The sequence below is a fragment of the Limanda limanda genome, chromosome 19, assembly GCF_963576545.1.
Source record: "Limanda limanda chromosome 19, fLimLim1.1, whole genome shotgun sequence".
Classification (NCBI taxonomy): domain Eukaryota; kingdom Metazoa; phylum Chordata; class Actinopteri; order Pleuronectiformes; family Pleuronectidae; genus Limanda; species Limanda limanda.
In genome coordinates this window covers 9,939,340-9,951,984 of record NC_083654.1, presented here as the reverse complement: position 1 = coordinate 9,951,984, position 12,645 = coordinate 9,939,340, and the positions used below count along the sequence as shown (strand labels likewise).

The window sequence follows — 12,645 nt, the reverse complement described above, 5'->3', positions numbered from 1 at the left end:
ATTTTCTATAAAGAGAACATGGTACTTTTTTTCCTGGTCATTATTGGGATTATTATAACTTGTTTATTTATCACAAAGGGAGACTTGCAATTGCATTATCTGCAATTCAGCAGAGGTGCCCCTGTTTGCATGTTCCCGACCTTGTGTTGATGTTTCACACTGAGCATTTGACGGTATAAACAGGAAGCAGATTGTCTTCTCTGCAGCTGATTTCATATCTAGAGGAAAATACTACAAATGAGAAAAAAAAATTGTAAAAAGTAATAGCAGGGATTTCTTTTCTTGGAAAGACAAAGTGTTGGAACTGTTTCTGACAGTAATTGTATACAACAATTTGTATTCACCACTGCTAGTCAAGTCTTGACTGAGTAAGTAGCAATCAGGAAGCAAATGTGTCTTTGTTTCTCAACAACGTAGCACTAGTGAAACGTTTTCAAACTAAAACCTAGTTGTGTGGTTGTAGCCTCTGCATGTTGGCCCTGCAATACGAAGGTGTCCTTTCCAGGATGTACACCGCCTCTTGATCTGATAGATAATGGATGGATAAATTCAACCATATCCTGGGAGTTTTATTTGGTGAATCTCCACCATGTTTTAAAGCGTCATGTTCTGTTATGATTCATGCTAACAAAGCCAAAAAGGAAATCACATAAAAGGTGTTTGCTTGAGGAAAGTACACACACACCTTAATCATATTTAAATCCCTTAGTAACACTGATCCAAGCTGAAGATGCGCCACCTGCATTTGGTCGAGGGCCCAGTAGCACCCCCAGTGGGCTGAAAAGGAATGGTGCCATCATGAACAGCAAGGGAATGGAAGGTGGTTTTTGGATTTGAGGGCAACACTTGGCATCCCACTCGCTGCACTCACCGATATCCCAGTTGTAGGTGTTGGCCTCCATCTCCATCTTGCCGATGATGTACCAGATGCAGGCCATCCAGTGGGCCAGCAGGGCGAACATGGACATCAGCAGGGTGAGGACCACCGTGCTGTGCTGCGAGTAGCGGTCCATCTTCTGGAGCAGCCGCAGCAGGCGGAGCAGACGCACCGTTTTCAACAGGTGGACCACAGACACCTGCAAGGACAGGGACGCAAGGTGAGATTTATTATTAGGATTCAGGAGAGGACTTTTTATTTTTAAATAAAGGGCATATCCTCATGTGTTGGAACGACATTGGAAACACACAACAATGTGATCACTGTATATCAGCGCCACACCGTAGAGACCTACATCTCCTGAAGGCAACACGATTCATCCCTCATATCACGACAACATAAACCAGCTTTTTAGATTTCCGTGTGATTTCCTGGTTTTGTGCTGCGGGCGCTGTCAGACAGAAAGAAACTGAGGATCAGACGGCGCTCGTCTCTTTTCTTTAGACCAGGGGTTTTCAACTGGTTTTGTCCCAGGGACCACCATTCTGACAAGAAAGTAATCCCCGGCCCACTGATGTGCCTACACTGTGTGTGTGTGTGTGTGTGTGTGTGTGTGTGTGTGTGTGTGTGTGTGTGTGTGTGTGTGTGTGTGTGTGTGTGTGTGTGTGTGTGTGTGTGTGTGTGTGTGTGTGTGTGTGTGTGTGTGTGTGTGTGTGTGTGTGTGTGTGTGTGTGTGTTTGTGCATAGAAGGAAGTTTTAGCATTTGGTGTTCCATGTTGGTTTTATTTCAAAACCTCAAACAAATCTAGGTATATCTACTTAAAAACCTCAAACAAATCTAGAAAAATCTGTGTAAAAAACAACAAAAACGGTTGATTTTCAGTGCTTAAGAATTGAAAACAAAATTAAAATGCAGTTTGTAGTTGTACTGCATCTCAGAACCAAATGTACATCAACATATAACGTTTCATGACTTAAATGTACAGACATGTAGCTGACGTGTTGAGAGAACGTTAAAGTAACGGTGATCAATAACAACCAACATAAACTGGGGCTACAACTGAAGAGGGAAGATGACAAAGTAATGCAGAATATGTCATGTCACAAAAAAAACCTCATGGTCACCAGCACCTTTATATTATTTGAGACATATTTTCTTATTTTCGATATTTTTCACGATATTCACGAGTAATCTGGACCCCCTGCGGACCCCCTGCAATGTCGTCGCAGACCACTAGGGGGCCGCGAACCCCAGGTTGAAAACTCCTAGACGATAAATCCCATGGAAGGACTTAACACACGCACACATTCGAAACCACAGCCCAGCATCAAGTGACACAAAGCTCTTGACCGTGCGTCAGGTTCTCTCCGACATGACGCATCACTCCACAGCTCTTGTATTCTATAATTACAAATGGCTCTTGAACACATTGACAGTCTGATCTATATTTATGAATGTTTCCTGATGAAGGATCCTTGAATATAAAACTGCCAATTAGAGCAATCAGGCGTTTCCCGGCAGGTGTTTGTTTTGTCGTTTTTTCTAATCCTCACCATCGCCGTACAGTGTTTCCCTGTAGCTACATTTAATGTCGTTTTCTCTCACGTTGTCTTTTGTACTTTTACTCCGTCAGTCCCTTTACTGACTATCACACATAGACACACCTTTGTACTTCTATCTTAGTGAGGACACTCATTGACATAATACATTCGCTAGCCGTCTACCCTAACCTTAACCATCCAAATTAAATGCCTAACCCGTATCTTAACCCTAGCCCTAAAACCAAGTCTGAACCCTAAACAGCCCATTGATAAAGTAAAGACCTGTCAAAATGTCCTCACTGACTCTATAGGGTATATGCTTCAAATGGTCCTCGAAAAGATTTAAGTACAGGAACGCACAACTAAGTTCCCGTTCACGCCTTTGACGCACTTGTATGTTATAGACGTGAATGTCATCCATCATGAGCCTGCTCCTCAGGCAACAATCATTTGGGACTTGTATCCCCATAGGCAACACACACACAAACACACACACACACACACACAGGCATGCAAGCACAAACTAGATGTTATTTAGAGGGATGTAGGACAAGGTATTTTGTTACCTTTCTATAAAGAGGTAGGGTGTGTGTGTGTGTGTGTGTGTGTGTGTGTGTGTGTGTGTGTGTGTGTGTGTGTGTGTGTGTGTGTGTGTGTGTGTGTGTAGGGGACTGGCTGTTGGGAAATGGAGACTGAGAAAGTGGGACAGAAAATCCATAGAAAGGGTACAGTATAACTTAAATGAATAGACTGGGGAAGAGAGAGGATGTGGGACATATGCAACAAACAAATGGTGATAAATGATATGTGTGTTTGAGAGAGAGAGAGAGAGAGAGAGAGAGAGAGAGAGAGAGAGAGAGAGAGAGAGAGAGAGAGAGAGAGAGAGAGAGAGAGAGAGAGAGAGAGAGAGAGAGAGAGAGAGAGAGAGAGAGAGAGAGAGAGAGAGAGAGAGAGAGAGAGAGAGAGAGAGAGAGAGAGAGAGAGAGTGACAAGGTCAGTGTGTAAAGTAAAAGGAGGAGGTGTGTGTGTGTGTGGACTCTCCTTATCAGAGCTGCTCCTGCTTGTGTCTCCCATATGTTTTATGCTGGTCCTCCCATACTCTCACTGTGAGAAATAAAGAACCGGTGCAAGCACTAGTGATAATGAAGCCTCCTACTGAGCCTTGGGGAGAAGCTCCATCTCCTCTCCATCATCTATCACCCCTCCACATCCCACCTATGGAGAGAGGAGGCAGCACCACATCCCATTCTCCTCCAGCGGCAGCAGCAGCAGCAGCAGTAAGCAACATAATGTACCAAACAATGCACACCCATTCTCTGGTCGTCAGGTGTGAAATTTACATTTAGCCGCCTGATTGCTTACTTCCCCCCTTCTTTTTTTTTGATGGCAGCATTTGTGCACGCGAGACCGTAACTTTCGAGGAATCCTCATTATTTCTCCCCCTGCAGCCACGACTTCAGCCCTACAAGCCAATCGCAACAGCTAGACCGGCCCGTTTATTTTTATTCCTTTTATTGATGCAGCGGTATCAGGCCAACGAGCAAAAATAATGTCGGTCTCCAGTAGCACCCAGGGCTCCAGGCCCAGGAAACGTAGTGAATCAGGAATTTTTAAGTTTTAAGTGTAGTTGAGTTCAGCAAAATGTGCATATTATCAGTATATTGGATGTGCAGTGATAGACAGTGACTTACAAATTACTTTAACATCAGGAACAAAACACAGAATGAATGTGTTTTGGTTTGTCTTTTCATTAAATACATTTTGTCAAATTATTTGTTCAGATCCAGCATCAGCATGTCACAAATTTTTGCTGTATCCTTGTGAAATATCAAAACATGTCTGTCAGGGTCAAATTAAGATACAGTACAGTACTATATGAAAAAAAAATCCGAAAGGACATGCGACACGGCTGAGGCCCCGTGGCTCATTTTGGTGAACGATGGCTTCCGTCCTCGAAGGCGACACGAGTGTGAATGCTCTGTCCTCAGAGGGAACATCACGCAGAACGCTCTGCAATTACCGGCCATTTCCGCTCTCCCCCGGCGGCAGCAGCAGGGGAACCTGTGGCCCAGTAGCCCCTACACCCTAATCCTGACCTACTGGGAGCGCGTGGTATTTCCATTAATAGAGTCTGTAACCAAAAAAAGCACCTTCACCTGGAGCTGCCTGGAGCTGTGCCCACCCTTCCACACGCAACGAATCCCCTTCACAGTGGGACAGAAACCGTCTATTGTTTGTTGTTTTGCTTTCTTCACAGGGAAAAAAGGGGTTTTCACCTGTTTCTATTGATTGTTTGTCAATTTAGGCTTTTTATGGATGTTATTGTAACCATTGACATGTCAATAAAGATTTGTGTGACAAAAAATAATATTAAAATAAAAATAAATTAAAAAATCTATGGATCTGGGAATGAAAAATGATGAATCTGTGATTTTTCGGTTTTGGTGCCACTCTCATTATATCTTATATGTACCTGCATCTTTTCTTCGTTTTCTTCTCCATTATAGGTCACAGTCCGTTTATAATGAAGATCCCTTATTTTGTACTGTACTTTACTGGTTAGAAGTGGTTGAGTGACGACAAACAGCAGCATGAAGTCACAGCTTTCTCCAAATTAGAAGCCAGGAAGCAAACATTTCCATAGGCAACCAATCAAAGCCTCCCTATAGCGGTAGCGCTGCCAATGGGTGATATCATTCAACCGGAGAAGAGACAAGACGCTCGGCCTAATTGCTCCAGATCTGTGCTTCCTCCTCCACTCAGCTATTTTTAAGGGGGTCATGTATTCGACTGGAGCTGAGCAGGAAATGGTTTTAATGATACAGGTTTGATTGTTTTCTCAGCACGTACACTGTGTGGAATCAATACACAGAATCAAAGAGGCACTGGAGCAGCGCTGGGAACAATCTGCGCAATCTATTCATATCAAATGCTACATGGGCTGGAGGTGACAGGATTTCCGCCACTGGACGATCCATCATTCATGAATATCAATCATTGACACAACTACTCTTTCATCTCCTCATTGTTATTCATTCTTTCTTTTGACAAGTATTGCATTGTAATTGTAGATACACTATATTAGATAGACAAAACGTTGTTTAAACCTAATGTTTTAACTGACCAGAAAAATCTATATTCTATATTATAAGGAAAGTAACAATTGATGAGATTGTACAGTCGATCATTGATCATGTTCTGGAGTAAATCTCGGGGGGGCTGCTGATGAAGCGGCGGAAACGGTCCAATGACTACTCACCACGCTGACTTTGAAGGCATAGAGCAGGTCAAAGGGCAATGCGGCCACGAGGTCGATGATGAACCATGTGGTCAGGTAGTGGATGCAGATCTGCCGGGCGTCAAAGATCACTTGGCCCGATTTGCTGACGTAGGTGGTGCGGAAATTAAAAACAATGTCTGAGAGGAAAGCCGAAAAAAACAAAGCAGAAACTGAGTTGTGAGTTTGGCTTCTATATCTGAAGAGCTGATTCACACACAGGCACATACATACAGTCTTACTTAATTACAATCAGTTCAGAGTCGTATAAATCGTATTCACATCTGCTCCCATCTACCTTACAACGCACCTATGATGAACAGGATCTCCACCGCGATGTCGCTGACAGTCGTGCTGCGCGTCAGGTCGTCGTCATCGCCGATGAAACACACGTTGTACGGCACCGTCACGGCGACGTAGAAGGTGGCGAGCAGGATCAACCAATCCCATCCGGCCTTGAACGTGCTGTAGTGCAGTAAGATGAACTTGGACTTCTTGGCGTCCGCGACCTTGTACTCTGGCAGAGCGGGCAGATCGCCAAACACATTCTGGACAGGGTGGGACAAACGTGGAACCTCAGTGGTGATGTTCGACCAATCAGGAGTCAGTCTCAGCTGTCAATTGTAACGTTTCACACCGTTTTTATAATTTATAGCCTCAAATAACTCATTAAAGCCACGCTTACTGGAAAATTAGCACTTTAACCTACATGTGATTGATCACAACTTTTTAATTTGGTCTATGTCCCATCCACCAACATGGAGGAGTCAGGATTTATGACCCATATTGCAGCCAGGCTCCATCTTTAATACTAGGGAGCGAACAGGAACATCACAGTAAAACACGCAATCTCACTTGCATGCAAATGTTTCTCTTTCGCCAACAAAGCTTCCCAAGTAGAATAATTGGGATTAAATTAGACTAAATTAAGCTGCACATAATATGAGCCCTTGCTCCTTCAAACTAATCTGTGGTACAGAGCATCAGCTAATGGGACGGGAGAGATTTGTTTACAGGAGATCACCTCTCCACCCGGAAAGACAATTTGTCTCCTCACCTGCCAAGTGATTTTATCTCTTGTGTAACAGCAGTTGTCGCCTCACTCCCCAATGTTTTACAGTCCGCCCCCCCACCCCCTCCTCAAAGAGCCTTTATCGTGTTCCATCCTGTCCCGTTGTTCGATGTGTCAGATGATACCTTGTTGAGTTTAATCTTGCTCTTCTCTCTGCTGTGGAGGTGGCCGGAGATGTGGTAGAGCACCGTGCTCCTCCGGAGACGCGTGGAGCTGAAATGGGAGCCGGTCTTCACCCGGCCGCGCCGTCGCTCTGCCAACACACACACACACAAAAAGTTAGTACACCCCCAACCTTACAACCCCTCAACCCCCGAGGTTAACTGAATCCCTATTTAGGACATGCATATGCAACAGGAATAATGTGTGATTTCTCTGCAAATTCCACAATTTATGAGTGAAATTAATTTAAGCATTTACTGTTGTTTTTGTTGATAATGCCTTATTGTGTACATCCCATCTCCAACAAAAACTACAGCAGCTTTTGGTTTCTAAAAGTCAGCACCGGGGCACAGAGCCTGTTAAGTATAGTGTGGTATATTAGCTATGATGGATTGCTACTGGGGCTGGGGTCTGTGCGTGCGTGTGTGTGCCTCTTCCAAGTGTATTGTAGAAGTAGATAAAGTAGCTGTGTAGTACAGTGCGGGATCGACTGAGCAGTTGGGTAATGGCAGAGGGCACTTTATTGCCCATGGGTATATGATCCCCATTCTTACTGCTACGAACGAATGAACCCACAGGAAAAGATTGGCCCGGGGGCCTATAACGGCAATAAGAGAGCTGAAGAATTGAAGTGATTACTGCCTCTGAGTGTCCTTTGGAAAGTGTGTGCGTGTGTTGCCGGCGTGTGCACGTGGACCCCGGTTGAGCCGAAGCAGACAGGGCCCATCCATAACACGGCACAGCCTTGGGGGACGCGATAAGGCCGGGGCGCCGAGACAGAGACACGCTTATTTTTAGATCTAATAAATTTCCCTCTGCGTTTATAGCCATTCATGTGAAGGTAGAGGTGTCGTGTTGAAGAGGAGGGGGAGAGAGGTTGGGTGGAAGAGCAGGTGGAACAGATAGAGGTGATGGAGTGTGAGAGAGGGGGCGAGGAAAGGACGCCAGGAAGCCAGAAGAAAAAATCAAGACAGAAAGGATAAAGCATAAAGAAGGGAGGAGGCAGAAGATGGAGAGAAGACGTCAGAGACGGGTTTCCCTCTTTTGCAGGCATTGACCCGTCAGTGCATTGGACAGGAGGCTAACTGGGTCACATCTGAAGTGTCTGTGTCCTCAGCAGGGAGGGTGGAACACCCCACTGAACCCTGGTGCATCTCCTGCTGTTCCCTTCTTTCTCTTTATTCACTTGGTGTTAAACAAGCTTCTTACGCACATGTTAACTCATTAACTCTTAAACATGCGGAAAACAAGCTCAATCCTGTTAAGTCTGCGCTGAGAATGGCAACAAAGAAATACAGTTGCCCCGTGAGACTTACCAGGCATGTTCTTATTTAAATGAGCTTGTCAGACCTGCACTCGTTGCTGCTGTCAGTCGACACCCCCGTGCTGCATCAGCCTCTTCCTGTTTCTATCAAAAGCATTTACGTTGGCAAAAATAACTTCTGCTTCCTGCTCTCGCTCATTTACTGTGATCAGAGTAATTAAGCAAATCCAGGGGAGGGAGGTCTTATAGGTGAGAAAAGTCAATTTGCTGACACACACATATTCACACACACACACGCAAGAAGCACACGCACGCACAGTGACCTTCTCTCTCGCTTTGTAGGTGGCTTCTGGCTTTTTACTTAGATGTTGCCCTTAAGGTAATCCTTTGAGGAAATTGATTTTGAGTGCAAATTTTGCAACTTAATTTCCTCTAGTCGTCGCTTGTATTTACAGTTATGAATATCATTAAAATGGTGGAAGGGCAAAGTTCTGACAAAGATATCTGACTCGTCGTCTTCAAAGTATGTCTGTACCTTGCAGTGCTGTATCCGCCGTGACCACCTAAAGCACCTACGATGTGTGCGGCATGAAAACGCAGCACTTGCTCCTTATTGCAAAAGGTTGAACATTATGAGTCAGAAATTATGTTTTTCTTAAGAGGACTGACTTTGAAGGAGTCAGTGGCCATAGGTTCTGTTCAGACCCGGGAATTTGCTGCATGTCTTCCCTGATCTCTTTCCTGTTCACATTTAAACTATGCCTCATCAATAAAGGACATAAACTACCTATATAAACCCACCTCTGAAGATCTCTCACACCTCGTTTTTATGCAGCACAGAAGATACCAATTCCAGGTACTGCAGATGTTATTGTACCACAACATACGAGCAGCATAACAACCCTACTAGTTCTAGTCCGATGTCAAAAACAAGAAGAAAACAGAGGAGGGAAGAGACAGCAACAATGACAACAAGCACATGGAAAGATGGCAGCAAGAGTGGGCTCCGAATGAGCAGCCGCGACTTGTGGAATAAAGGAGGCCAACAGTTGTTTCTGTTGATGGACCATCAGAATCAAGAAGATAACCAAAAGCCTGTATGCAAACTGTGCCACAGAGCATTTCAAATGAAAGAAGAAAACGCCTCCAAGAAAGGCTCCTGGATCTATACACAGAATTCAGGTTGAATGGGTTTTTGTGTTGTAAAAATTATACATATGTGTATATCTAATATATGTGTGAGTTCATATCCTGAATCTTAACATTAGGCCAACATAGAGAAAGAAGCTCGTAACATATATGGCTACTGTCCTTACTGTTCAGGGATAACAAGGAATAGTCTCACACTATTCGTCTGTTATCGTGTTAGAGAATTCACACTGCTTCTTCCACACTGACTTTGTGAAGATTTGTGTGAGTGTGTGTGTGTGTGTGTGTGTGTGTGTGTGTGTGTGTGTGTGTGTGTGTGTGTGTGTGTGTGTGTGAGCACTCTGTTGGAATTATGGACTTGATAATTGTGGAATTTCGCTGGTATCAAACTGACCTTCCTTCTTGTCCTCTTGGATGGCTTTAGCTTTAGTGTCTGTGATGTCTTTAAATGAAGCCAGAAAGAGCACCACGTCTCCCTTCTCGTTCTTAATTGGCACGATGTCCAGCAGGCACCAGAACAGCACAGCTGCAAGGGGGAAAAAACACTTATTAACACAGTTATACTATATACACCAGCTTTGGTTATACCTTATACTACACAATGGATTTACAATGTGTGTGTGTGTGTGTGTGTACTTCAGTGTGTATGTGCACATAGATCGACAGACAGACAGATTCCCAGACTTATTAGTGAGCCTATCTACAGCTGGAAGTCCCTTGGGAGAAGCAGAGCCTTTAAATAGAGCGAGTCATCGTTCCCCAAGCACAGCGAGAGATGAACCGATCTCTGAGGTCCCATCTCCTGCTAAATAGATAGTTTCTCAGAGGAGCTGCAGGTCAGTATCTGTGAGGATGTGTGTGTGCCTGCTTTCCTTTATCAAAAGATAAAACGTTACACAGATTATTCGGTTTATGAAATGCCTCAGTTTCGTAAGTTTTTACTGTTCATTGGGGAACCTCAAAATGTCATCTTTTCTCTATTTTTACCTGTGCATACATTTGGTGGAGACGGACGTCCTCACAGCAGAGGTCATGCTAGACAGCTTATTTTTGACTATGCTGTAAATAGAACTGAATCGCTGATTAAGAGGGATTTCCCACGGAGTTCCCTCCCATCACTCCCCCTCACTAAATATTCCTGGTGTGAAGATGAGTCAATTACAGTGTTATTTGTGTGTGTGTGTGTGTGTGTGTGTGCATGTGTGTGTGTCTGATTGAATATCTGCATGCCTGCAACACAAGGAAGTGCTATCGAGCACACACTGCGAGAAAAGAGCATTCCTGATTGCGAACACGCAGCTTCCTCTCTCTCTCTCAGGCAGACAAGCGGAGGACCGAGTCAATCAGCTAAGCACGGCGAGACAGACAGCCGGGCCAACTGGCACAAACAGTACTGTGAGGGAATGGCACAAGAGGCGGGAGGGGGATAAAACCGTAGCGTAATGAGAGAGAGACAGAGGAAGATGTAAAGTAGCAAAGGTAAAGTAATGGAGAACAGGAGGGAAGAGAAGCAAGGGGACAAAAGACAATAAAGCGAGACACAGAGCGGCGTATAGGAGACAGTCACATCTGTGATGGCATTAGAAAGCTGTTTCTACGCAAACTGCAGTGAGGCGTCAGCTTAATCTGCTTCAGGAACCAATCAAGGGAAAACTATAGAAATGTGGCACAACACCTGACACATGCACACACCACCAGACCTGTATGAATCAGTTTAGAGCAGTGTACAGCATCATAAATCCTTACATGCATGTTTATACATGTTGGTTCGCTTATCTGAAGTTTCTCTTCTATTTGTCAGTATGGTGAGTTTGTATAAACACATCAAATCAGATTCAACACTCGTCTGTCTTCAGGAAAGTGTGTAAATGGGGTGCTCAAGCATGATGAAGCATGCACAAGGACAGTAAACTGGCATAATTAATGCAAATTAACTTGAAATTTGGTGAATGCGACAAGTTTTCCCCGAAATCACCTTTTATGCATAACTTAAGAAAAAAAACCTGTTCTTGAATAAGGCGCAGTGTCCCCACCAGGTGTATTTCATTCGAAGCAGCATATATATTCCAACCCGAAATCGTCATTTACCTTTAATCAATACAGAAAAGATTAAGTTCTGCTTCGAGCAACGGAATCAATCGGTAAATGGTTTCAGATGCTTCAGTCACAAACAACTGGTTCGGAAAAAAACAAACAACAGCGCCTTTTTCCCAGATCACATCTCAAATCGCTCAATTTCTTAGCTGGCGGGTGCAACTTCTTCAACCAGCTCAGAAACAAATGGCAATTTGGTTATCTATATTTCCATGACAACTGGAAAAGCTCCATCTGCTCAGGAAGATTATGTAAGAAAATCAAAAGCCAGCAGAACAGCAGCTAAATGGACCTTGCAGTGAGAGTGTTTTGTCAACATGTTTCCACGCTCAAGAATGAATGTTTAATCTCACCCTCACACTCCGCTGCTCTGCACAAATAAGAGCGTATGCAGAGCTGATAACACATTAGTGTGATGGTGTAACTGCAGAGAAATTCACACCCAAACACAAACGTTGTCGATGAGTTTTTTCCCCTTTTTAAAGTCTTTTCAGATTCACACAAACTGGATCTGCTGCAAGGCAAGGCAGAAAACCTAAGCTGGGAAAAAAGTGCAGTAAACATGCAGAGGGCACACGGCAGCGTCCCACATCACAGCGAGCATGTTCCCAGCTGATGCCGAGATGTGCTCATTAGTTTTGACTCCATTTTGTTCAGTGGCCAGCCGGGGTAATCAGAGAGGGACACTCCAAACCGCACCACGCCACGGCCAGCTGCAGGGCTCGGTGCATTTCAAGGAGACGGGGGTTAAAGAGTCACTGGCTGACAGCTATGAAAGTTTAATATGTATCGCCGTTAAAATATCAACTGAGGGACTGTAGTGGCTGTTTAATCACCTTTTAATGGGAATGAGCCAATTACTAAAAAAGTTCCGTCCGTTCCTCCAAGCGTCACTTCATAGATTCACGGCCCCATCTCCGCTGATTTAAATGAAGCTCCTTCAGAAATAGCTGCGGAGGATGGTCATCAATTTATGGAAAAATACGGGAAAAGTCAGACATGATAATCACGCCTTGCATGTGCTCTCTAATGGTTTTCTGTGCTTGTCAACTTGCCCTGGTTTCATGGTGACATCACTGGGCTCGGTCTCAGAAGAGCAGAACATTTACTTTAACTGGGAAGGAAGGGAAAAGGAAAGAAAGACAACAACCACCGAACCAGACAGCAAAACTAAATTCTGCCTGAGTGAGTTACTTTTGACATTTTCC

At 44.2% G+C, this 12,645-nt stretch overlaps 1 protein-coding gene across 1 annotated transcript in view; it reads right to left on the bottom strand.

The window, feature by feature from the left end:
* The window catches only part of kcnh8 (potassium voltage-gated channel, subfamily H (eag-related), member 8), a 52,703-nt gene that overhangs the window by 23,451 nt on the left and 16,607 nt on the right, over positions 1-12,645 (bottom strand). The window contains exons 3-7 of the mRNA XM_061092853.1: positions 9,738-9,869; positions 6,894-7,021; positions 6,007-6,244; positions 5,679-5,836; positions 872-1,076 (exon numbers count right to left, since the gene is read on the bottom strand). Of these exons, the coding sequence (XP_060948836.1) occupies positions 872-1,076; positions 5,679-5,836; positions 6,007-6,244; positions 6,894-7,021; positions 9,738-9,869 (861 nt within the window). The remainder of the gene's footprint in view (positions 1-871; positions 1,077-5,678; positions 5,837-6,006; positions 6,245-6,893; positions 7,022-9,737; positions 9,870-12,645) is intronic.